The sequence below is a fragment of the Amphiprion ocellaris genome, chromosome 21 (assembly GCF_022539595.1).
Source record: "Amphiprion ocellaris isolate individual 3 ecotype Okinawa chromosome 21, ASM2253959v1, whole genome shotgun sequence".
In the NCBI taxonomy this organism is placed as follows: Eukaryota; Metazoa; Chordata; class Actinopteri; family Pomacentridae; genus Amphiprion; species Amphiprion ocellaris.
In genome coordinates, this window is record NC_072786.1 from 2,775,870 (window position 1) to 2,803,140 (window position 27,271).

Genomic DNA, 27,271 nt, shown 5'->3' on the forward strand with positions numbered 1-27,271 from the left:
GCGAGGATGCAGAGGCTGAATGAAATGTAGACCTGAGAGTCAGAGGTGCAGCAGCGATTTGTAAAACAGTCACTGAGTCCTTCCCAAGGACCCAGTGACTGATCTACACTAACGGCCAGGCCATCAAAAACTGCCTTTGGAATCAGTGCCACCTGCATCAGTATTGATAGACTTATGGGAGTTTTTTCAGTTAGAAACATGAATAGAGGATCCTGGATGAACTCACAGGACTCTCACCCAGGAAACTTTTGCTTTTACTCACTGTTTAGAGAGATTTAAGAACCAGAACTACCAAAAACTACTTAAAAGATTGTGGTTGGGGTAAAATACGTGCATTCAAAACGTTAACGATGATACAAGGCAGACGAGGAGTGACAGTGATGACACCAGCAGAGAACGTTTCACCACAAACTAGTTTACAAAAAGTCTAAAAATGTTGAACATAATCGCGACAATTGCACTTTAAGTTTGCAGTAATCTGTGAATGTAGTAGATAAAAATGCAGATAAATAGAGATTAAACAAAGAGTTTTAAGTTCACACGTGTCTGTTCATCCATTCAGTCGCCAAGCAACATTTATTTGATTTGAAAAACTTTGATTATCGTGTCAAATATTGCTATTTGGCAAAAATACTGCTTGAATTTCCCTCGCGATTAATAAAGTATCTATCTATCTATCTATAGTCTATCCATCTATCTATCTATAGTCTATCTATCTATCTATAGTCTATCTATCTATCTATCTATCTATCTATAGTCTATCTATCTATCTATCTATAGTCTATCTATCATCTATCTATAGTCTATCATCTATCTATAGTCTATCTATCTATCTATAGTCTATCTATCTATCTATCTGTAGTCTATCTATCTATCTATAGTCTATCTTTCTATCTATAGTCTATCTATCTATCTATCTATAGTCTATCTTTCTATCTATAGTCTATCTATCTATCTATCTATAGTCTATCATCTATCTATCTATCTATCTATCTATAGTCTATCTATCTATCTATCTATCTATCTATCTATCTATCTATCTATCTATCTATCTATCTATAGTCTATCTATCTATCTATCTATCTATAGTCTATCTATCTATCTATCTATCTATCTATAGTCTATCTATCTATCTATCTATCTATGTATTCATTACAAAGCCTCTAATTAATTAGATTCATTTTTAAAATCGTGTCCCACCACTAACTGTACTGTTTGAAAGAAACAGAATTTAAAATGTTACATTATTATTAATCAAGCTACAAAATGCTGGTGTTGCTCTAAGAGATCTCTCACATTTCAGTCGTTTCCCTCTCTCCTTGCTCTGCTGTCTCTACCACAAAAGCGACTCTCTTTCAAACAAACCAACACAAGAATCTTCCCTCCTCCTCCAGTTCTTCCTTCTTACGCTGCTCAAGCTCTTTTCAGCCTCTATAATAGCATTTCTTCAGGGAGGACTGAGGTTCCCCGCTATCCAGCCGTGCCTTTTGTCCCAGCTTAGCGGGGGAACTAAATCAACGGGGCACTTGAATGAACATGCTGGGAATGGAAGAATGCTGATAGGCTTTCAGGAGCTCTGGCGGTAAATTTAAGCTGACTGGAGTCGAAGCTCTGCAGCAGATAGACGCATCGCAGCTTCACAAACCCCGATGCAGTTTTATTGTATACAGAATGGCACCAATGATGCCATTAAAGACGTGAACACAGTGAAGCATAAATTTGCAACTTATGAAACAGATGGTCTCCTGAATGGGCAGAAAGGAGTCAAGGGTGTTTGGTAGCCCAGAGGTGGAATTAACCGGGTTATAAATCCCCTAAAACCCACTGGGTAAACATGGGGGAGGACTATCAACTGGTACCGCTTTCATTCCCTGAAAAAATACTGCAAATCTGTACTCAGAGAAATAATTGAAAGAGCATTTGCAATCAGAGCCCCGGAGCTATGGAACAAGCTGCCTGAGGAAATCAGACCAGCAGAGTCAGCAACCTTTGAAATCTCTTCTTTAAATATACTTTTATCCTGATTTGAATTTATTTTTAATGATCTGCTTTTATTCTTTTTGCTTAAATGCTCCTTTCTGGTGAGCTATGCTATTCATTCCTTCTCTTGATTTCAGGGTGTACTTGTTTTGTTGCTTGTGTAAAGAACTTTGTAATACGAGTTTAGAAAATTGCTCTATAAATAAATATTATTAGTAGTAGGAAAATCATGAGATGGTGTGTAGATACACTCTCAGGCATTACCACATTAATACTAGCTGAGTACACAGTGGTCATCTCCTCTTTGTTTTCTGAGAATTTGGAGGTTTAGCAACCCAGGGAGAGTGTACATCCTGTAATGAAAAAGTCCCACCTGGCATGATTTACCCTGGAAGAAAAAAATTAGCAAAAAAATAAAATAAAACCAAAAAAACCCCCCAATAATACAATAATATATACAATAATATATATAAACCTAAATATAGAAAAAAATAGGAAAAATGAGCAAAATAATTTTTTTTTATATATATATATATATATATATACATATATATATATATATATATATATATATATATATATATATATATATATATATAGCCAAATAATTCAATAAAACAAAAAAAATTAGTAAAAAATAATAAATAAAGCCTAAAAAAATAATTATATATCAATAGAATATAGATTTTTTTTTTTACTAAACACACACACATATATAATACTAAACAATAAAAAATAAAATTGATGTATTTTTGCAACAGTGGGTTTTACAGGGTTAAAGCTGACCAGTTATAGGCCAACAACAAATAATTACTGAAGAATGAGAGCTGAGAATTGGTATTGGTGCCACTACAATTCCTTACTTCTGGGAATATAGAATATTTTTATTTAATAAAACATCACCATAAAATCAAGTTTAAAGATTGAAAGGTTGTGTGATTTAGATCAGCAGCTATCTGATTAAATCTAACAAAGCAATGGAAGCAGCTTTGAAATTAGAATGTCAGGACATACAATGAACCATTCACTGATTATGCTCACAGTTTGCGGCCCGTGTTGTAAAGTGACATCATTTTTTCTACTCAGTGGATACCTGCTGCTTCATCAGCAACCTGCTTTCAGCCACAAGCAGCTGCTGCCTGTTTCGCTTTGTTCTGGGAAAATGCTTATTCACTGTCATGCATTAAATAGTTTAAGTGCATTCATGTCACTCAGAAGGTAACCTACACAAAAAGAATTCACAATTATAGAGATGTTTAGACGTGTAGCATTGAACCGACCAATTACATGACTGAGAGGAGATTTGCTGGAACCAACAAAGGTAACCGCTTTATCCTGTGCTGTTTATTTTCATTTTGGTCCATTAATCACCAAAAAAGCCACATTACTTGACACTAATTTTCTGAATTTTTCTTCCTTTTATAGATCAAACAAATACAAACTCAATCAAGGAAATAAACTGCAGATTAACTGAACCCTTTGATGCACAACATTAGGGCCCGACCGATTCATCGGTCGGCTGATTAAATCTTTCAAAGATGACATGTTTTACACCTGAGAAAGGCGTCTCTGGTTTTTATTTTGGTTCATATGAGTCCTGACTTCATGGCAAAGAAATAATGGAGTAGAGAAAATGTGATTTATCGATAACGGGCATCAGAGGGCTGCAGAAAGAATGTTTTACAGTAACTTCACTCATTATGTTGCTTACATACAGCATACATACATACATAGATACACACATACATACATGTATGTATGTATCTATGTATGTATGTATATGTGTATGTGTGTGTATATATATATATATATATATATATATATATATATATATATATATATATATATATATCTACCTCTACTTTGCAGCAACCATAAGTACAAGACAAGATGCATTTCATAACTCATTTACAGATTGATTCTTTTTCTTTAAGGTTATATCATTTCCCAGAGGTTTAATGCTTTGTTGTATGTTTTTGTACTTGAAAATTCCTCTCTGTTGTAAAGTTAAACAAATACTAAAGGACAAAGTATTGTAAAACAGTCAAATGTTCTGCCTGTAATTCATATCTTTGTTGTTATAACGATAAGGGACCAAAAAATAAGTTATTTTATTCATTATATGTTTTTGAAATTAACTGACCGATTAATCGGTTATCAGAATTTTCTCTCAGCCAAATACTGGAATTGGCCTCAAGAAAAATCCATATTGGTCGGGCTCTACACAACATACATCAAAACAGTTTTGACATATGCTGTGCATCAAAGGGTTAAAAAAAGACTAAACACTGTTAATTCATTGTCTATCTTATATAAAATGGTGATGAAGCAGAGTAAATGTGAGCTTGAATATGAAATGCGTGACCTTTTTAATCACATGTGGGTTTTACTGTGAGCTGAGCAAGGCTTGTATTTACAGTTTTGTGACCTGATCAGACTATCAGAATGTGTGAATGCTTTCATAAAGGACAGCCTGGCCTCTCTCTGCTAACACGGGCACCAGAGGCCGTTTGAAATAAATATCTAGGGGGTCATGCTTTGAAAGCGTGTGGCGGCTGCGGGGCAGCAGCCACGCTTTCATGTGTCATCCCGCCACACACCCACGTCACTGCCATCCCACACCGACGGCTTGTGACATTTCAGCCCCTTTGTCTTCTTCTGAGTGGTTTCAGGTCTGTCTGCAGAATTAATGTTTTCTTTCTGGAATAAGTGACGCCAGCTGTGACATGTAGGCGTAGAGAGAGAGAGTTAGAGGAACTGAAACACACTGAGGTGTGACATGAAAGCAAGAGGTCAGAGAGGATAAAAGGAGACATTTAGACAGACTGATACTGTCATTGTTCTGGGAAAATATCACAGATGAAGCACGAACATTCTCATACTGTAAAATCCTCACGGTTAAAAACCGTTTCTGTAATTGGTCAATTAAAAAGTCCTGGCTGAATAATCAGGTTGTTGATCAACAGAACATTTATAAACATCATCCATTCTAATTATGGGAGATGTGTCTGTTTATGTTTTAGCTGACAGAGAGATAAGAAAATGAACTCTTAACCCTGCTCTTAGCTCAGCTTACTGGCTGGAAACAGGAAAAACTGCTAGCTTGTCATTTTTACACTCTAGCTATGAGCTTATGGATAAAAAAACCTTCTAATGTGTTATTTGGGGAGATTTGGACAGGCTAGCTGTTTCTCTCGCTTTCCAGTCTTTAAGCTAAGCGAAATTAACAAGCTTCTGTTGCTAGTTTCATGTTTAATGCACAGACACAAGAGTGGAATTTATCTTTTCATCCCAAATGCTGAGTTTGTACTTAGGTGCCAAAACACTTCTGTCTGTGAATCATAAAGCTAGCTTAGCTCAGCCTAGGATAGCCTAATGACAAAACTGGGCCATTTTTACACTCAAATTCTTTTACAGATTCAACAAATAAGATACAACTTCTTGTTTAAAGTGATTTAGACCTGCTCAGGAGGAGGATTTTCACTGTCAGATCAGAGGCACGCTGGCACATTCTGTCTTTATGCTAAGCTAAACTGGCTAGCTCAATGTTAGCTACTAAGTTGTGTTTTTTGTCTTTTTCTTCTTTTCATTTTATTTTAATTCTTATATTACTTGCTCTACATTTATATATATATATATATTCATCCCTATTTTTTTTATGTCATTGTTGCACTACCTGCTCTATGAGCCTTTTTAATTGCCCCCTGGGGACAAATAAAGTTTTCTGAATTTGAATGTTTAACAAACACACATGAAAATGGTATTGATCATGTAAAACCTCACAAAAGTAGGGTTAGGGTTTTTAGCTTCTCTTTCAAACTGCAGGCTCTGTGGTAGAGTGGTTTTAGTTCTTATCGTTGCTATAATGTGACGTGTAATACTGTAGAGCAGGGGTGTCAAACATGCAGCCCGTGGGCCAAAAGCGGTCCTCCAGAGGGTCCCATCTGGCCCTCAAAGTGCAAAAATTACACAGAAGACATTAACTGCAGATTGTAAATTAGTAAAACTATAAATTTTAAATAATTTCTAGACCATGACAAGTTGTTTTGATCAGAAAGTAAAATACTAGATTGTTCATTGTTCTTTTGTCGTTTTGTCTCATTTTTATCATATTTTGTCTTGTTTTTGTTGTTTTTTTTGTCTGACTGCTGTTTATCTCATGATTTTGTCGTTTTGTTTCTCGTTTCCTTTTTTCTCACTGCTGTTTTCTGTCTTATTTTTGTCATTTTGTGTTTTGCTTTATTCGTTGTGTTGTCTATTTTTTGGTCGCTTTGTTTCTCGCTTTTGTAATTTTTTGTCTCATTTTTGTCGCTTTGTAACTTTTTGTCTAATTTTTGTCTCTTGTTTCTCGTTTTTGTCAAATTTTACCTTTTTTCTCTGACTTCAGTTATTCTTATCATAAACTAAATGATAAACTGAGGCATAATGTTGCTGAAATTTAATTTATTTTTCTTTTATTTTTTCTGATGTTTCATAAAAAGATAACTCTCTAAATGTGAACATTTTGGCACTAAAACAAAGGGAAAATGTGCAGTTGTGGTTGTTTATAGGTTATTATGCTGTGATTTTACTGGTCCGGATCACTTGAGATCAAATTGGGCTGAATGTGGAACCTGAGCTAAAATGAGTTTGACACCTCAGCTGTAGTTAGCTTATTTAAAACTCCTTGCAGAATTAAGTTATATAATTGAACAACAGCCTCCGACAGGAATGTAAACCTGGTGTAGCAAAAAGCGGATATGATAAGCTTCATGACGGCTGCCTTGTTGGTCGGTATAAATAAAAAACTGGCACCTGTGAGGTTGAGACGCTATGAAATCAAGCAAAGGAATCTAACACTTGGTTCCCTGCTGACTTTACAGTGAAAATAAATGAGGATAGAGAAAAGACTACACCTCTGTTTACACTTCCCCCTTTAGTTCAGGCACCTGGAGGCTGCAGACAAAGACAAGGTCATATGTTAATGAATCTGAGCTGCAAACAAACACACACACCGCTCTGTTTAACTCTGATTTAACCAGACAAGTCAATTATGAATAAATCCCATCACATCAAACGTAACCTTGTTCACACGCGTGGAAAGAAACTGCTGCTGTGTTGTTTGCTGGGTCTCTATTCCAGGCTTTAACAACAAATTAAACACACGCTCTTGTGGCCAGTGTAAATGTGATTACTAATGTCTTGAATGGCTGACAGCTACAGGTAGGAGCACACATTTACTCAACTATATTTCAGGTAAAATTATTGTACTTTTCATTTCACTCCATTTACTTCACAGCTACAGCAAAGGGTTACTTTAAGTTACGTTAAGATTAAAATAAAACTTCAAATGCAAGAGTATTTTTCCAGAAAAACCCTCTATTAACACAATAATATTGCTATTTTTAGTAAAGTTAAAGATCTTAACACTTCTTCCACCACTGGAGGACGCATTTATGTTTTGAACCCTGAGCATGAGGTTATCATTTTTGGAAAATAGGCACATTTTGGCTTGTTAGTATTTAAATCAAAGGTAGAATTTGGTTTTAGCCAACATTCTTGATAATGTAATGACTGAATGGTTATAAATGTGTGAATTATGGTTCAGTATAGACAAGTATTTAACACTCGTGTCGTCCTGCAGGTCAAAATTGACCCGTTTTAAAGTTTGAAAATGTGGAAAAATATATATTTTCACCGTGAAACTTCTGATGTCCACATTTTCAACATTTTTGGGAAATCTTTGAACATTTTTTGGTGGAAAAAAACAAATGTTAAAAATATTTCTTAAGAACATTCACCAAAAAAATCAACCAAAATCCAGTGAAATTCGCTGGATTTTGGTTGATTTTTGTGTGAATGTTCTTAAATAAAATATTAGAAGTTTTACTGATGTATATGGAATCACTTTAGATATTTTTAGGATTTTTTTGGGAGATTTTTACTCATTTTTTGAAAATATTTACAAGAATTTTCTTGCCAAATTTGGGGGATTTTTTAAATACATTTTTTAAGGATTTACTGGGATTTTCTTCCTGAAGGTTTTGCAAATTTTCAGAAATTTGGGGAATTTTTTTGCTAAACTTTGGGATTTTTTTCAGACAAGGAAACAATATTTTTTGGTGCCTGTAAATGAGGACAACAGGAGGGTTAAAGAGATATTCATGAAGATTACCGTCTCAGATGTGTTGGAAAATATCACTCCAGCCTCAAGGGAGGAATACAGGAGGTCCTCGGTTTACGACGTCCTCAACTTACGTCGTTACGTCGGAACTGATTACGGGCCGGTCCTCGGTTTAACGTACGTCATTTCGTCGTCAAGTTGGAATTGGTTCAGTGGAACTAGATGACGAGTGGAGCGGATGAATACTGTATGTACAGTAGTCACGCGCCTCTAAATGATGGCTTTGTTTACATTTGTTAAGCAAGTGGTACAAAGAAAGCTTATAGTTTTTCTCAGTTGCTTTGGGTCCTCCACACTGGGGGCTGTATGTGGTCTGCTGCTGGGGGTGCTGTCCATGAGTCCCCTCGGCCCAGCTGTTTGGGGGGGCTCCCCACCTTGGTGTGGGGGTCCCCCTGTCTGTCGGGGTCGGGGGTCTGTGGGTCTGGGTGCCAGCGCCCCCAGTGGTCATGGCCTGCGACTCCTCCCAGTGTGGACGACCCCAATTGGAGGCGTTTTCCACAATCGTTAGTGCCATGCCATGTCTCCCTACTGTCAGTGGTGGGAGTGTGTGTCTGTGGGCGTGTGTGTGTCTGTGTATGTATGGGTGTGTGTGTGTATGTATATGTGTGGACGTGTGTACGTGTGCGTGCTCCTGCAGTTGTGTGCATATATGTATATATGGAGGGAGGGAGGGAGGGACGGGTTTTCTTGTTTTTAATGTTTTTAATGTTGTAAAGCACTTTGCGTTGCATTTTTAACTGTATGAAAAGTGCTATATAAATAAAGTTTGATTTGATTTGATTTGATTTCTCAAATCTTCCTCGACATTTGCAAAACAGTAAGTACATTTCTCAAAACAATTCATACAAATAGCAAAACACCATGGATTACCTGCAAAAGCCATTCTCTAGCCCAAATTCAAAGAAATGAGAAACTGCTTTTTTGATGTGCACAAGTGACACAATGATGTGAAGATTGAAGAAGTAGTTTGGAAAATTTCAATACTGATCTGAGAAATGAACCAAAGCGACTGAGAAAAACTTAAGCGACCTTAAACAAAACAGATGCTTCCAAAGACGCTTCAGGTATAAACATGTGAGTCTATATTAGGCGTCATTCAGCTGGAGCCGAACGGTCGCTAGTGAGAAGCCGCTGGCTTCACTTCTTGTTGCCGTGGCGATAAATTCAGCCGTGAATCTGGGGTTAATATGATGAGGAGCGGATGCCGACTATAGGGTGACGTGTCTGTGTGTGTGTGTGTGTGCGTGCGTGCGTGCGTGCGTGCGTGTCTGCAGCGGATGCGTCTTGAATGAATGCACTTGTTGGGCAGTGAAGGTCATGATTATCAAGAGAAGCAGCTCCGGTCTAATCGGTGTGATGGAGCTCAGGAGACACCTGTGTTTGATGAGACCACGTTCAGTTTGTGTTCGTCTGTCTCCCAGTGACGTCGGTGAAGGAGCTCAGAGGTGAGACGTGCGACTTCTAACACATCATCATGTGTTGAATGTAACTGCCCTCATAGCAATGTTTATTTTATACGGTATTTAATGTTTTAAAATGTTCTTTTTCTGCTCTCTGTGTATTTGTCCTTAACTTTATTCTAATTTTCATTCATCATATATATATATATATATACATATTTAATTATGACTATTTTAAAAATGGATTAATTGGTTTATAACTTGTGTAAAAGGTGCTGCACATCTAAGCTGTTTTTGTTCTGGTCAAGGTTTTTATGGAACCACAGGAGTGCCACAATAAAAGATAAATCTGTTCAAAAAGGAAATAAATTTGTAAAGATAAAGAGGAATAAATAAAACATAAATACACAAATAAATCTACTAAAAAATAAGGAAATAAATGTGTAAATATAAAGAGAAATATATACGAGAATAAATAAATCTGTTAAAAAAATCAAGAAATAATTTTGCAAATATAAAGATGAATGAATAAAAGAATAAATAAAAAATAAATCAGTTTTAAAAAATAAGGAAATAAATGTGTAAATATAAAGAGGAATAAATAACATTTTAAAAAACAGTAAAAAAAATAAGAAAATAAATGTGTAAATATAAAGAGGAAAAAATAAAATAATAAATAAAAATTTTAATCTATTAAAAAATAAGGAAATAAATGTGTAAATATAAAAATGAATAAATAAAAGAATAAATAAAAAAATAAATCTGTTAAAAATCAGGAAATAAATGTGTAAATATAAAAATGAATACATAAAAGAATAAATTAAAAAATAAATCTGTTAAAAAATGAGGAAATAAATGTATAAATATAAAGAGGAATAAATAAAAAAATATATATATCCGTTAGAAAATGAGGAAATAAATGTGTAAATATAAAGAAAATAAATAAAAAATAAATCTGTTCTGTTAAAAAATGAGGAAATAAAAGTGTAAATATAAAGAGGAATAAATAAAAAATAAATCTGTTAAAAAATGAGGAAATAAATGTGTAAATATAAAGAAGAATAAATTTTTAAAATGTATTAAAAATATGGAAACATAAAGGTAAATTTATTAAAAAAAACAAAGGGAGAAGGGAAAAGCAATGCCAAAATTTACCTTTACATTTCCATATTTTTTAATTAATTTTTTTTTATTTATTCCTTTTTATATTTACACATTTACTTCCTTATTTTTTACAACAGAATTATGTGTTTATTTTTTATTTCTCTTTATATTTTATGCTGTGATTTTACTGGTAACTTGAAATCTAATTGTTCTGAACTAAGATGAGTTTAACTCCTCTTAGCCTATGACATGTTAATTAGCAGTAAACAAAAAGTACACCTGAGGCTGGGTTTTACAGGCATGTGGTCACAAGGACACGAGCCTAAATACACACATTTATAAACTATATTTACTCAGACCCTCACTGACCTGGAGGCTACAGGTTCCTTTAATTAACTCTTGAACTTATCAGACTTGGAAGCAGCTGCGAGCAGTTCAAGTACTTTCTGATGCAACCGGCCTTCTAAGAAATGTATATCACAAGAGCAGACGGCTTCCAGACTCGCTGAAAACGACGTGAGTGATGTTCAAAAGCAGGAAGAGTGTGGGTTTTTGTTTATAACAGGCCAGACAGACATGTAGAAACACTCCATAAAGTGTCTAGAAATGGTAAGTAATTACTGCGGCACAAAAATATGAGTAAAGAGAAAACCGAACGGAGGCAGCAGAGGAAAATAATGAACCAAGACCAACCTTGAAATACCTGATGTTTTCCTGATTAGATGTTTATTTTGTTAGGCAGTGACACATTGTCGGTGCACTATATTGGCCTTTCGCTCCATTAATGTGAAGACTGAGCCATTATGCCTGAGATTTTATGTCATTAGAGCAAATAAATTCGGTAACGTGTTATTTAAAAGAAGACTGACAGTAAACATTGATTCAGTCAATGTGTTCACATCATTTTAATGGCTTCAAAACTAGAATTTGTTTTCAGTGCAGCATGGCCAAACTCTGAAGGTCAAGTGTTGTTCAAACATTTTGAAAAATAAATAACAATCGGAGTAATTCTGCACATGTGGCTGTAATCAAAAACAGATAACTGCGGTTCCTGGCTTAGACTTGTAGTGATTTGATGTCTCACGGAGGAAGGAGATACGTGGGGGAATGCAGGTTGTGCGACTAGATCCCAATTCCATACACATTATTTTTGCTCAATTATTTTGAAACAGATTTTTATTGTTATCTGACAAGGTTCTGACCTTTTCTAAGGGGAAGAGAAAGAGGGTCCAAATATGGTAAAAAAAAACAAAACCAAAAACTCCTGTTTGTCCTTCAGTGTGAATTTCATCCCAAGTAGAGGAAGCCAGAAAGATTTAAAACAACCAGGTTATGGGGAAACTATAGCACTAATTGAATTAATTTTAAAAGCTGTATGTATAATATTGTAGAGTCTTTACATTTTTATTTAATTTTGTCAAGTAAATCTGTATTTTATACGAGATTGTTGAGACTGAACCTTAATATTTAAACTTGTTCGGTACATTCTTCTATGGGAAAAGACATTTTAATCAAAACGACTTGACTTTATTCATCAAAAACAAAAGTCTGATTCTAACAGTGTATAAGCTTAAGCCTGTAAAACCCATAGTTGCAAAAATACAACTCCAGTTTTATTATATTAATTATTATTTTCTACTACATATATATATAGACATATCTATATCTATATATATATAAACCTAAATATAGAAAAAAGCAAAAAATAAAACAAAAAGATTTTTTAGACATATATATATATATATATATATATATATATATATATACATATATATGTATAAATTTTTGTTTTACTTTATTTTATTATGAATATAGAAAAAGCAAAAAAATATATATATACACACACACACACACACATATATGTATATATATATATATATATATATATATACACACATATATATATATATATATATATATATATATATATATATATATATATATATATATATATCCTTTTTTGGTTTTATTTTATTTTATTATCTTTTTTCTATTTTTGGGTCTTACAGGGTTAATAATATTTAGCGCATCATTTACACCTAGACAGCTATATTTTGACTGATATTCTGTCCTATACTAACCTCTTGTAGCAGTGAGAACCTGTAAAAACGTCCTCACGCTGCATAATTTATTCCCGAGAGCATTTAATGTAGTGATAAAAGTCCAAGAATAATAATAATGGGAAAACTGTATTGTTGACACACGTCCCCATGACGTGATCTATGCTTTGGGGTATAAATAAACAGCTTAATGAAAGAAGCAGCGGGACGGTAAAAGCAGAGTTTAGGTGTTGATGCTGTGTGATGGTTACCATGGTAAACGGATGAGAGTGAGCACAGTTCACAGTTGGAGCACGTCTACATTTCTGAGCCCTGCAGAAACACTGTACACAGAGGATCTGACAACACATCGAGACCGCATAAGTTGTGAAAACACAGATCAAGGCCGATTACAGACGTGTTGCAGAACTTTCATGCAGACCTTGAGGAGGGTGAAAAACGCACTGGGGAGTGATAAAAAAGCAGCTGCTCCTTCCCTACGATTTCCTCGTCTGTGGACTGACGAAGGCTGTTGGCGTGACAGGAAGAGCCTCAGTGAGGTGGAAGGGTTATGTAACAGTATTTTAGTTGCATTTTGTTGTGTATGTACCGGTAGATGGAGCCACGTCACGCGTGCACACACACGAAACACACACCATCAGCACAATAAGGGCTGTCTAAGGAATGGCTCTGGGATGATTTCCTTTCAACCACGACGACCAGACATTTTGATGGAGCGGCTGAGATTGTGACGGACAGATAAAGACAGGCGGAACACAAACATGACCTCCTGCTCGAGTGCTCAGAAGCACAACAGAGAGATTTTAACCCTCCTGTTGTCCTCATTTACCAAAAAATATTGTTTCCTTGTCTGAAAAAAAATCAGCAAAAAAATTCCCCAAATTTCTGAAAATTTGCAAAACCTTCAGAAAGAAAGTTCCAATAATTCCTTAAAAGTTTCCCTTAAAAGTTTAATTTAAAAAAAAAAAAAAATACCCCAAATTTGGCAAAGAAACAATATTCAGACAAAGAAACAATACTTTCTTGGGTGCCTATAAGTTAAGACAACAGGAGGGTTAAGTGTGTTTTTTCTAGAATTTCAATTTCCCTCGGGATAAATAAAGTATCTATCTATCTATCTATCTATCTATTTATCTATCTATCTATCATCCATCCATCCATCCATCCATCTAACGAGTGAAAATTGTCCAAAATGACTCAAAACTTGTTCAGAATGACTTGAAAACGATCCATACTTGCAGAAAATTAGTCCAGAATGACATGAAATTCCTCCTAAATGACTTGAAAATTATCCCCAAGTCACAAAAATTATCCAAAATGATGAGAAAAGATCCAAGCTGACATAAAACTTGTTGAAAATGACAAGAAAATTGTCCCAAATGACTTAAATATTGTCCGGGTCAATATATAATTGAGGGATTTTTGAAGTCCATGGGATATATCTGCATACATTTTTATTAAAAGTAAAAAAAACTAATGTTTTTTTATATTCATTATGATCATGTCTTTGCAAATTCCAGAATTATTTATCATGGAAACAATCACTTATTAATAAAAAAATGACTGGATGTCACTAAAATGTCAACTAAATAACCACCTGAATTTAATAACAACCACCTTCTAATTAGCTAAACAATAATAAGATGAGCTGATTCAGAAACAGTTTTGATTGTGTTCTTTTTACTAAGTTGAGATGACTCAAAACTTGTCCAAAATGACTCAAAAATTGTCCAAAATGACATAAAACCTGTCCAAAATGACAGAATGACTTGAAAATGATCCATAATTACAGGAAATTAGTCCAGAATGACATGAAATTTGTCCTATGTGAATTGAAAAGTATCCCAAAGACACAAAATTTATCCAAAATGACTTGTTGAAAACAATATTATTTTTTGGGGTGACAATAAGTGAAGACAACAGGAGGGTTAAGTGGTTTTTCTAGAATTTGAATTTCTCTCAGGATTAACAAAGTATCTATCTATCTATCTATCTATCTAACGGGTGAAAAAGAAATGGAAAATGAAAATAAATTGTGGTGTGTATGATCTCAGGCTGGCTACAGAAATTCCTTAGGTGTTTGTTTAGGCCAATTGCATGTAGAGACTTACAGAAGAATGTGGTGAAACTTGTCTGACTCAACCTGTAGCTGCTAAAAATCAACTTCCTTGATTACCTCTTGCAGCAAACAGTCACTTAACTGCACGGCTGTGATGATAAAAAACAAGCTTTTTCTTTGCAATCGGAACCAGCTATACTGAGAAATTTTCACCGATCTCCACAAACCACCTTCCTGGTGATAATTAACAAGTTTCTATGCCCCACATGACTCACGCACTGTAAATGTGGAGTTCACAAGGGCAATAACGCACATGTGACTTTGCTTTTTGCATCATTTCACTCATGCAGGAGACAAACAGCAGAAGAAGCGACTTCCTGATGGACAGATTTTAGAGACGTAACAAGTGTAAGTGTTACCTCTGTCACATAGATGAGCGGGATAGCACTGTAGTTCTTCCTCATGCCTCCTCTTCCTCACAGCCTGAGGTCAAAGTGCAGGCCACAGCAGCTTCACGAGTCCCATCACACAGCTCTCTCTGCCTGCCACTCTGAAGTTCTGCCGTCTGAGGGAGGAGGAGGCGACTGTCTGCCTGCCTGTCTATCTAGTCCTGCGTGCAATCCTCTTATTGTGAAATCTCGTGCTTCCTGTGAGCAGCAGCAATCAGACTCACACCAGTAGCACCCAAAGCCACTCCGCATCCCAACCTGCACTGCACCGCCTCGTTCCAAAGCCGTCCTGTTCTCTACTGTTCTCACACACTTGCACCCTTCAGGGGAAAACACCACCTTAAAAGGAATGAAGGAGTCCAGGCAGGGATTTTTTTTCTGATCTTTATCGGCCACCCTCCACTGGCCCGGGCACACTTCGTACACGGTAACAACAAGCTCCGCTGCCAATCAGGAGGGAGCAGGCAGAGGATGGACTCAGAGAGAGGAGGAGGAAGGAGAGGATTTAAGGGAATGAATGAGTGTGGGAATGTTGAGTTAGTGCAGGAATCTCCTGCCAGACTCACTCCCTGAGGGGTGAACGCACTCTCCAGGACGGACACTCTGACAGCACTACTAATCTGCAGAGCCAGATAACAGCCTGTAATAACAGCCTGTGTGTGTGTGTGTGTCGGTGTGTGTGTGTGTGTGTGTGTGTGTGTGTGTGTGTGTTTATGTGGCCGACACTGAACTCTGCACCCACTGCCTTTCATGCTCAAAGGCATACTTTAGAAGCAAGGATCAGGGAGATGGGTCAGTGTTGCTCTCTGTCATGCAGCCAAGTTAAAGGCTTATAAACAAGAGTTATTTTAAACTATGTTTGATCTCTTAATATTAACAATTCCACCAGAGAGTAAGCAGTTTAATATATCTTATGTCGCAGTGCCGTGAAAGTCAATTTCCAAAGTCTTTCAAAGCCTGCGCAAAGGAAAGTCAAGAGATTTGTCTTTAAATACATTGTATGGCTCAACTAAATAACCGTCTGAATTAAATAACAACCATCTTTTAATTAGCTAAACAATAATAAAATGAGCTGATTCAGAAATAGTTTTGATTGTGTTCTTTTTATTAAGTTGAGATGACTCAAAACTTGTCCAAAATGACTGGAAAATTGTCTGAAATGACTTGAAAATGATCCATAATTATGGAAAATTAGTCCAGAATGACATGCAATTTGTCCTCAATGACTCGAAAAGTATCCAAGACACAAAAATGATCTGAAATGACAAGAAAAAATCCAAGCTGACATAAAACTTGTTGAAAATGACTCAAAAATTGACCAAAATGACTCAGAACTTGTCCAAAATTACTCATAAATTGTTCAGAATTATTTGAACATGATCTATAATTACGGAAAACGAGTCCAGAATGACATGAAATTTGTCCTAAATGACTTGAAAATTATTCCCAATACACAAAAATGATCCAAAATGATAAGAAACGATCCAAGCTGACATAAAACTTGTTGAAAATGACAACAAAATTGTCCAAAATTACTCGAAAATGGGATATATCCTGCATACATGCAGGTTAAATGTCAGGCCTGAAAAAACGATTTTCACCAGAGGGGGTCTTTAAAATCAATTTTACCAGATCCAGAGATGATGAAAAGAGAGACTTGTACATTTGGTAGACAACACTGAGCATGCTCAGGGCTGCTGTCCTTGTCCTCCTTCCACTGACTTTGCTAATTCGATGAGGTGAACAAACAATTAGAAACCCTGTTGATTGGGGCTGCAAATTACTGGCTTCAAATTAGTCCTCTAAACACATGAATTTCTTCTTTCTGTGACAATGTTTTCTGTAGTGTCTCTGTTTAAGGGACTGGTTGACATTGTGGGGAATGCATGGATTAGATTCTGTGTCTGAGAAGATCAAAACCGTCGTCATCTTTGAATTATAAATATTTAGCTGGATCTAGCATTCAGTTAGCTTAGCTTAGCAGAAAGACACTAAAAAGGACGATGCAGCCTGTCTGGCTCTTTCCAGAGATAAGAAAATCTTCCTCACAGCACCTCCACAGGTCTCTAATTAACATGTCATGTTCTGACAGACCAGCACTCATGTCTTGAGTAGCACACGATTGAAATCATTCCTCAAGTGGGTTTTACTGTACCAGCAGCCAAACCATTAACCCTGTAAGACCCACATATAGAAAAAAGTGAGCAAAAAATACACACACACACACACACACACACACACACACACACACACACACACACACACACACACACACACACACACACACACACACACACACACACACACACACACACACACGTATGTCGCAGTAGGAAAAGCATCGCTGTTAATGATAAAATTAACAAACTGAGCAAAAGCAAATTTAGAACAAACAGAGAAGGAACTAGGAGCAGAGACAGAAAAAACATTGTCACAAAGAAAACTGAAGGTAGGAGACATCCCAGCACTGAAGACGCTGACTGACAAGTGATCTCTGGGGGTTGCAGTGCAGAAATATTAAAGCATTACGGATAGGGAGAAAATCCAAAACATCTGGAGACTGCACTTTCAGTTTGACTTTCCCTCTTTCAAGCTCAGATTTTCTCCCTCTTGTGTGCAGTGACACTCCTGGGAGGTGGACAGAATTAGGGCATTTTAAAAGCAAAACGCTCAGAGGAGAGGTCTAAAAAATAAAAGACCCAAGGCAGCGACTCTGACCCATTAAGCACCGCCGACATCTGAAGAATTAGAGATAAAAACGGGAGTCTGGAAATGCTCATCAAGGATCTCACATGCTCCTCGAGGAGCCAAATCCACTCATGGGAGGAAGTCGGGCATGAATGATTCAAGAAGAGAAGACGGGGAGGGAGAGAAAAGCAAAGTACATGACATTAAGGAGAAGAGATGGAGAATCGACAAAGAGGAGGCAGAGGAGGAGGAGGGGATGACTGTGGGTACAGACAGAAGATGTGACAGTTGGCAGGAGACACGAAGAAGAGGAAACAGGGCCAGACTTGTCTTTAACCTCTTTCAGCTGCATCACCACCAGCTGCCATTTCAATATAGAGCTGCATCAGCAAAAATACAAAGTCAGAGAGACAGATCATCTGCAGAGGATGAATCAGACAACAGCTATCAGCGAATGTGAGATACAGACACAGAAGAACAACAAATGAACCGTTCACTGAACAGAAATGCTTGGAGAGCTCATGAAATGCCACTCAGGCGTGTTGTCATGTGTTAACGCACTTCCAGCTGATTGTTCCTAATTATTTTCAAGGATTCGGATGAGATGTCGCCTCCATTCTCTGTGCTTGTCTAAATAAAGACTCAACAGGATTGTTGTTCACTGAAATGCTGACTCAAGAGGATGCCACAAGCCTTTTCAGTCTGATCTTAGACGTAAAAGCAATGACGCCCCCTCTGGGCCGTTAAACCCCATTACAGAAAAAGCTGAAACTTACATTACAGTAACTTCCTTCTGCTTCTTTTTCCAAACTGTCCCTTCGAGGAAAAAGGGATGAAAGAGTGCGTCTCCTCATTTAACAGTCCTGAAATTATTAAAACAAGGTCTCATGTACTGGAAAGTAAATGCTATGAACTTTAAATATCTTCCTGATGCTTGAACGATTCCTGAAGACGTCACTTTAACTTTAACCCTGTAAGACTCAAATAAAGAAAAAACAAGAGAATTTAAAAAAAAAATAGAATAAAACAAAATAAATATATATATAAAGATATATAAAAAAATACAAATAAAATAAACTATATATATGTATATATATACATATACATACATACATATATATAATTATTTTTTGTAAAATATATATACATAAAATATATAAAACATATATCTTCTGCATCTTCTTGACACTTGAGACGTCACTTTAACCCTGTAAGACCCAAATATAGAAAAAAATTAACAAAAAAAATAAATTAGCAAAAAAAAAAAAATATATATATAAAATATATATAAATAAGATAATAATAATAATATAAATAAAAATAAATGAATGAATGAATGAATGAATGAATGAATGAATGAATGAATGAATGAATGAACAAAAATTGAAGAAAATAAAACAAAAAAATGCATAATACATGTATATATATATATATATATATATATATATATATATATATATATATATATATATATATATATATAAAAATAAAAATTTATACATAAATAATAGAAAATAATTTTTAAAAATAAAACTGATGTTGTATTTTTGCAACAGTGGGTTTCACAGGGTTAACAGACCTTTGACCAAATACCAGACTTTTAAATAGCTTTCGTTCAGCTTTGGTGAACAAACACAACATTACATATCTCAAAATTTGAACATTTTTTAAAAATATGCAAAGAAACACACATTTAATGCACTGTTTTTAAAAAAAATCTAAATAATAAAAATGACAGTCTATTGTCAAAATTGATAAATGAATAAAATATTTATAAAAATCCAAAGCTTCTTGTCAATATAAGAATTTTTTTTCTCCAACACTCATTATCATAACATCATTTTCAATCTGTTATGGCATATTTAGGATGTGATTCAGTTTTCTTCTACAATATCACAAAACTTTCATATTGTTTCACAGAACCAACCAACTTATAAAATGACAAACTAATTTGGTTCTACAATGACAAACGTATAAAAATCTGCTGGTTTCAAAACTTATTTTACTAAATTATGCTGATGCATTCAGGAGCTATGTAGATGCAAAAACAGACACTTAGTGGAAAATTCAACATGTAAATTAGATGAAACATATTCTAGAGTGGAGGTTTAAATGCTCAAATATCCACTGATATAATTCAAAGAGTGGAAAAAATGACCGAGTACACAAACCTCTTCTTCTGCAGTCGTTGGCTGGAATTTGACAGGGACTCTGGCACTGGGTGATCAGGAGTGTGTTGTATGTCCGGTCACTTTCTCACACCCTCTCTGCTCTGGAGAATCTCTACATGCCTCGGAGTGAAATGCTGCATGCTGCAACTTTCTCTCAGCTCAGTGTAATCCTGCAGTGATTAACACACACATGCAACACAGATGCCTCGCTGTAAGCTCACTGTAACACAAAACACTAGTCTGGATTCACAGTCCTTTTATGATGTTTGGTTTTAACAATATGAAAAAATGAATGCTGCTGAAGTCCAAAAACAAAGGGATCTGTATTCAAAATAACACGTCAAACCTATATTCCAGGGGTGTCAAATTCCTCTTTAGACACCATTAAAATCACAGCATAATAACCTATAAATAACCACAACTCCTAATGTTTCCTTTGTTTTAGTGCAAAAAAGTACATTCTGAAAATGTTCACATTCATGTAACTGTCTTTTTACAAAACATCATGAACAACCTGGAATTTGTTAAGAAAAATAAATTCAATTTCAACAACATTATGTCTCAGTTTATCATTTCCACATTACAACTTCCAGATCACAGTTTATCTATGAAAGAACAGAACATTTAGTCACAGGTATCTGGAACTGAATGATAAAGTATTTTACTTCTAAAAAAACAACAAAAATCAGACAAAATATGAATGAGACACAAAATGACAAAAATGAGACACAAAACGACAAAAGCGAGAAACAAAATGACAAAAATTAAGACAAAGAACACAAATGAGACAAAAAGCAAACACAAAATGACAAAAATGAGAAACAAAATGAGAAAAGTCAGGAAAATAAAGACAAAAAAACAACAAAACAAGACAAAATATTACAAAAATGCGACACAAAATGAGAAAAGAACAATGAGCAATCTAGTATTTTACTTTATGATCAAAACTTGTCATGGTCTAAAAATTATTTTAAATTTATAGTTTTACAAATTTACAATCTGCAGTTAATGTCTTCTCTGTAATTTTTACACTTTGAGGGCTGGATTGGACCCCCTGGAGGGCCGGTTTTGGACCATGGGCCGTGTGTTTGACACCCCTGCTATGAATTTATCACACTAAATGTTCTTTTTGAATTTAACTTAACTTATCTGCTCAGGTGATAAAAACTTGTTACACCTTAAGAAGTTTTAAAGTTGGAAAAATCTTGTCATTATATACAGAATATTGTAAAGCATGATGCAGGAATGTAGTTTAATGTGTAATTTTGTTCTCTTTAACCCTCTCCAACCCTGAAGTGTCTCTATTGAAAGAATTGAATGTGAGGCTGTCAGCAGTGGAACATTTCAATGAAGACACATCTAATTTACATTTTTGGATTGGGCATGATTTAGGAATGTTTTCTGGTGGTTATTTACAACTAACGGAGATAAATGCATCAAATACATGCACGTAATAAATAAAAGCTGTGTGTATCTTTTTACCACTCACACTGAACAAAAATATATGCGAGAAGCATGCAAATGATCCTCTTTTATGACTGAGCAAAAGTTAAAAATCTCATTTCTTTTGCTGCGGTTTGAAAAGGATTAAATGTACCCAACTGTGGGTTAGAGCTGCTCAGATGGTGACTAATTCTTGAGCATTCACACTCTAGTGAGGTGCTGCTTTAAAGGACAATGATCAAACAGTATGGCAACTATACACAGACACTCCTCTGACCCATAACTATAAAAGGTCAGCTTAAAATGCAGCTTTATTCAAATACCACAGATGACAAGAGAATGATGAGCTGCTGGCATGCTGGATGCTGGCGTGACAGGGTCATAGCCAGGCACTGGAATATCCACAGCTCCAATATACGTTATTAGAGGAACTCATTTTAGACAGACAACCTGCCACATGATGCTCTGGATATATGACATGCCTGACAACGTGATCCTGTCCCCCTAAAAACGTCCACCAATATCAATCACCAAGCCCTTCAGGAAAAGTTAGACATTCCACAAGCAGTAATTCTGGACTATGATCCCATTTTCAGCTGGCACATTATCATTTCTAGTATAGTGCCTGTTGTTGTTCAGTAGTTTTATGACATCTATCTAAAGTACTGATGTGTTCAAATTAAAATCCATATTTCCCTACCTTAAAAGAATAGATAGAAATTATTTTTGCATTTATATATTTTTGCACTGTATAAATTAATGTTCACGTTAGCATTTAAGATGAATATTGAACAAGAAAATGTTAATAAAAAGGTCTTCATATTGGCTAACTAGCGAGCAAAAACTGCTATTTGAGGTAGGTAAAGCATACTATATATTAAAGAAACTGTTTTCATTGAAAATACTTCACTCTTGATTTTATATCTGCTGTAGGACCGATTTCATTCATGTAGTGGGCTTTTGGGGGTAAAAAACATAGTTTGGATATAAAAACAACACAGTAATTTAGCTGCTAACTAGCGTAAAGTCAAGCTAACACTAACGTTAGCTTACTTTCGACTTATAATATTGATGTTAAATCTATTTTAAATAGTTATATTGTTAAGCTCTTATAATTACAAAGAAGTTTTAAAGTCATACCATTACCAGTGATGGGTTATTCATTCCTCAAACTGCGGTGAACGGCACAACTTTTCTACAAACACAACTCTCAGCCTCTACTAGCTCCACTATTACCGTGCTTACTGCTTCGCGGTCTCCGACTGGACGGAACCAAACGGCAAAAACTGCTACCTATTTAAAATAATTAAAGCTATATATTAAATATGGACAAATCGTTCTAGCTTATAATACTTCACTCTTGATTTTATATTTTCTGTAGGACCGATTTCACTGACATAGTGAGCTTTTGGGGGGCAAAAAACTCCCGCAGCCTCTACTAGCCTCGCTGTTACCATAGTTACTGCTTAGCACGGTCTCCTACTGGACGGAACCAAACGGCAAAAACTCCGGGGGGAGCCTGTGTGTACAGTCAGACTTGCATATAAATGTAAATACTGTATATAGAAACGTGTCTTTGGTTTCTAAATTTTATTATGAAAGTGACTGAAAAGCTTGTATTGAAAATAGAATTAAGTAATTTTCACAACCACACAATCTGAAGTTCCAGGTCCTGATTGAGACACAAAGCGTGGATCTTCAGGCTGTGAGGCAACAGTGCTAACCACCTAGTCACTCTGCAGCCCTGACAGGAAAACGATTGTGTATATTTGCCCAATTAATTTACATACAAAATGATTATAGCCTTGCAAAAAAAAACAACAAAATGCAACTTCACCTTACTATAAAACACATTATTAAATGACTAATTATGGAGATGAACTTGACTAAAATCTGCTTCTTCCAGCTCTTCACTGAAGCGTTACGTTTACAGGGAGTCTGATTATTATTTCTTTTTCATTTGAAACCCATTTCCAAAAAACTGAATGTGATATATCTTTAGTATCGTTTTTAAATTTACAATTTAAATTCACACCCATCGTAAACATCTGTAAAGACATTTTATTGAGGACATATTGGATGCAGCGGCAAGAAACCATAATTTACAATGTGGAAGATGAAGCGTGAAGCCGGACTTCACTGGGCTCCAGCTTTAGGGGGAACCCACTCGTGGATCTTCTTGCGGGTGGTGGGGTACGGCACATACTGCTGTGGGCTGCCGCTCACGTTGAACTGATGGACCTCAGCGAGGAACTTCTTGGGCTCTGGAGGATGTGTGGTGGGAGGGTCGTCTGTCATACAGTGCAGCCAGCGATGCCTGGGGAGCGAACATGAGGACAGATCAGGGCTGAAACAATTTACATTTCTACTTAACTTTGATATTCTATTGAATAATAATCAAACAATCTGGGCCCACTACAGACTTTATTCTCATCTTCCAACGCTTGATGACAGTTGATGTTTGTATTCAGTGAACACATGAATATCCATGATTGTATCTACAGTAAATTATGAACATGATAATTGTGATTTTATTAAATGTATATACTTTGATGTTAAAACTGTTCATTCCTAACTAGGGCCCATTGTCATAGTTGCTTGTCGCACCATTCAGCTGGCACCATGCTGCCATCCACCTCCCACAAGGTCTTCTTTCCATTCATCTCTGTGGTGTAGATCACCCAGCGGTGACGTCCTGAACACAAACACACAAGAGACTGTTCAAAAACACGCATTTAAAGCAGGGGTGTCAAACTCATCTCAGTTCAGTTCAACATTCAGCCCAATCTAATTTCCAGTAACCAGTAAAATCACAGCATAATAACCTATAAATAACCACAACTCCAAATGTTTTCTATGTTTTAGTGCAAAAAATACATTCTGAAAATATTCACATTCAATTAACTATCTTTTTACAAAACATTATGAACAACCTGAAATTTCTGAAGAAAAATAAATTCAGTGTCAACAACATTATGCCTCAGTTTATCAATTACACATTATAACTGTGACTACAAGTGTCGACAAAGGAACACAACATTTAGTCACAGATATCTGGAACTGAACAATATAGTATTTTACTTTAAAAAAACAACAAACACAAGACAAAATATCACAAAAATGAGACACAAAATGACAAAAGCAAGAAACAAAATGATAAAAAAAGAGACAAACGACACGAAACAAAACAAGAAAGAGACAAAAAAATGGACAAACAACACAAGTGAGACAAAAAAACACAAAACAACAAAAATTATATACAAAACAACAAATAAAGCGAAACACAAACTGACAAAAAATAAGGCAATAGACACAAGCCAAACAAAAACGAAACACAAAACGACAAAAACAAAAAACAAAACAACAAAAGGAAGAGATAAACAACAAAAGTTAGACAAAAAAAACAATAAAAACAAGACAAAATATTACAAAAATAAGACACAAAATGACAAAAAACAATCATGATCAAAACAACTTGTCATGGTCTAGAAATTATTTTAAATTTGTAGTTTTACCAATTCACAATCTGCAGTTAATGTCTTCTCTGAAATTTTTACACTTTGAGGGCCGGATTGGACCCTCTGGAGGACTGCTTTGGGCCCACGGGCCGCGTGTTTGACACCCCTGGTTTAGAGTGTTTTAGTGATTTCTTCAAATTCTATTATGGTATAAGGAAATTCAACTCACCAAAGAAGTAGTGCTTGTTGTCCTCATAGTATTTATTCCCATATTTATCCACACCAATCAAAGTGCCTGTTTTGATGTCATTCACTCTGCCAAGAAATGAGAATATCAAATTTAGTTGCTTTTGTCACAAAAACTGCTTACATGTTAAAATATGCAAGATTATTTTTGCATTTCCTTTAAAAACCAAGCGATACGAATCAACAATTTAAGGTAAACAAACATTGCGAGGTCAGATTCACTTCAATACAGTTTGTAACAGGTCATTAAACATGTCTTTGTTGCTTAACCATGTAAGAAATTCTTATATATATCTATATATAAACCCAAATATACAAAAAATAGCAAACAATAAAGAAAATAAAAGATTAAAAATAAATTATATATGTATATAGATAATTTGTTTTTGTTTAAAAAAAAAAAAAAAAATATATATGTATATGTATATATATATATATATATATATATATATATATATATATATATATATATATATATATATATATATATAATTTTAAAAATAAAATTGATGTTGTATTTTTTCACCAGTGGGTTCTAGGGGACTAAAATCAATCAAACTGAACTCTGACTGTAATTCAGATTTTTTTTTTTTTTTTTTATTTGGCGTGACATTTCGACCACACACCACCTGAAAGGATGTACCTGTATCACATGTTTCTTTCTGTTATGCAGCTGTTTTACAGATTTAACATCATTTATTTAACTTCTGCTGCGTCCTTTACTGTTAGCATCTACATGCTAAACTAAGCTATCCTGAAATACAGCCGCACATTTAGAGCTTTTTTTCCGTCTTATCAAACATTTCGCTGCCATCTTTAGAAGCTAAACACGCACGACAATAAAACCTTAATAAACTGACCTGAATAACTGGAGAAAGAAGCCCCGGACTCCTCCATGACCTCCTATTTGCCCTAAAGCCCTTCGGACGATGTTTGCATACTCCGCCATCTTTAGACGGAAGGATTACGACGACGGACCGTTCTGTAGTCTAAACGGGTCCGGCGACCGCCAGACTAGTTGCTATAGTTCCATATGGAAATAAGAGTATTGTATGGCTTAAGTGTACCACGAATAAATTCAATTATACACATTTAATATTTACTTTTAATATGATACTAAACATGGTTTTTACCAAAAGACTCATAATATTCAGTAATGAAGAGTAAAATCTTGAAATTATTTAATTGTGATTAATAATAATAATCATTAAAAAAAATTGCTTCATCAATATATAATTGAGGGACTTTTGAAGTCCATGGGATATATCTTTGATAGATTTTTCTTAAAATTAAAAAAATAATGTTTAATATGTTCATTTTGATCATGTCTTTACAAATTCCACAATTATTTATTATGAAAACAATCAGTTACTGATAAAAAATGATTGGATATCACTAAAATGTCAACTAAATAATAGTCCTAATTTATTAACAACCACCTTCTGTTTAGCTAAACAATAATAAAATAAGCAACAAAAAAAAGGCAGGTTAATAACAAGATTAACATTAAAGGTTAATAAGGCTCTGCTCTACAACACTATAAACCTTTAAAAAGTAATAACCCTGATATGATTGAAAAGCAGGAAATGTACATAGTAGCAGCTTTGTAAGCTACAGCTTCTATTCAGTGTCTATATCATTCCTAGTCATTCTCAGCATGACTCACACATCGATTTAACATAATAAAAGCAGAAAATGAACAGCTAAATAATCGAATTCAGCAAGAAACCCTTCAAGTGTTCCTCAGGTTGCTCAAGGACACTCGAGCTGACACATGGGTGAACTCTTGTTTTTTAATTAAAGCAGTTTGTCAGCACGATGCACTCCTCTACTGCCCAAGAGACTGGATCTAACCGGTCACTGCTGAGGGAGAAAAGAGGGAAATAGAGCATGAAGCCACAGAACTGCATGAAAAACGCCTCATCTCTCATAGCAGTGCTTTGATCACGAGCTCAAAGAGAGACTCGTCTGACAAATGAACACAGATGAGCTGCTGCCTCCCACATATATCTGTCTGCACCAGGGGTGTCCAACATGAGGCCCGTGGGCC

At 35.3% G+C, this 27,271-nt stretch overlaps 2 protein-coding genes across 2 annotated transcripts in view; both read right to left on the minus strand.

Annotated features, from left to right (window-relative positions):
• Positions 1 to 15,489, minus strand: part of tmcc3 (transmembrane and coiled-coil domain family 3) — a 61,583-nt gene extending 46,094 nt beyond the window's left edge. The window contains exon 1 of the mRNA XM_055006742.1: positions 15,186 to 15,489. Within this exon, the coding sequence (XP_054862717.1) occupies positions 15,186 to 15,230 (45 nt within the window). The 5' untranslated portion in view covers positions 15,231 to 15,489. The remainder of the gene's footprint in view (positions 1 to 15,185) is intronic.
• An 8,069-nt stretch (positions 15,490 to 23,558) lies between these two features.
• Positions 23,559 to 26,219, minus strand: ndufa12 (NADH:ubiquinone oxidoreductase subunit A12). The gene is made up of 4 exons (XM_023274182.3): positions 26,082 to 26,219; positions 25,205 to 25,290; positions 24,125 to 24,212; positions 23,559 to 23,834 (listed from the first exon to the last, which is right to left on the minus strand). The coding sequence occupies exons 1-4, from the start codon at positions 26,168 to 26,170 to the stop codon at positions 23,654 to 23,656; spliced, it is 444 nt and encodes a 147-aa protein (XP_023129950.1). The 5' UTR covers positions 26,171 to 26,219; the 3' UTR covers positions 23,559 to 23,653.
• Positions 26,220 to 27,271: the final 1,052 nt, after the last annotated feature.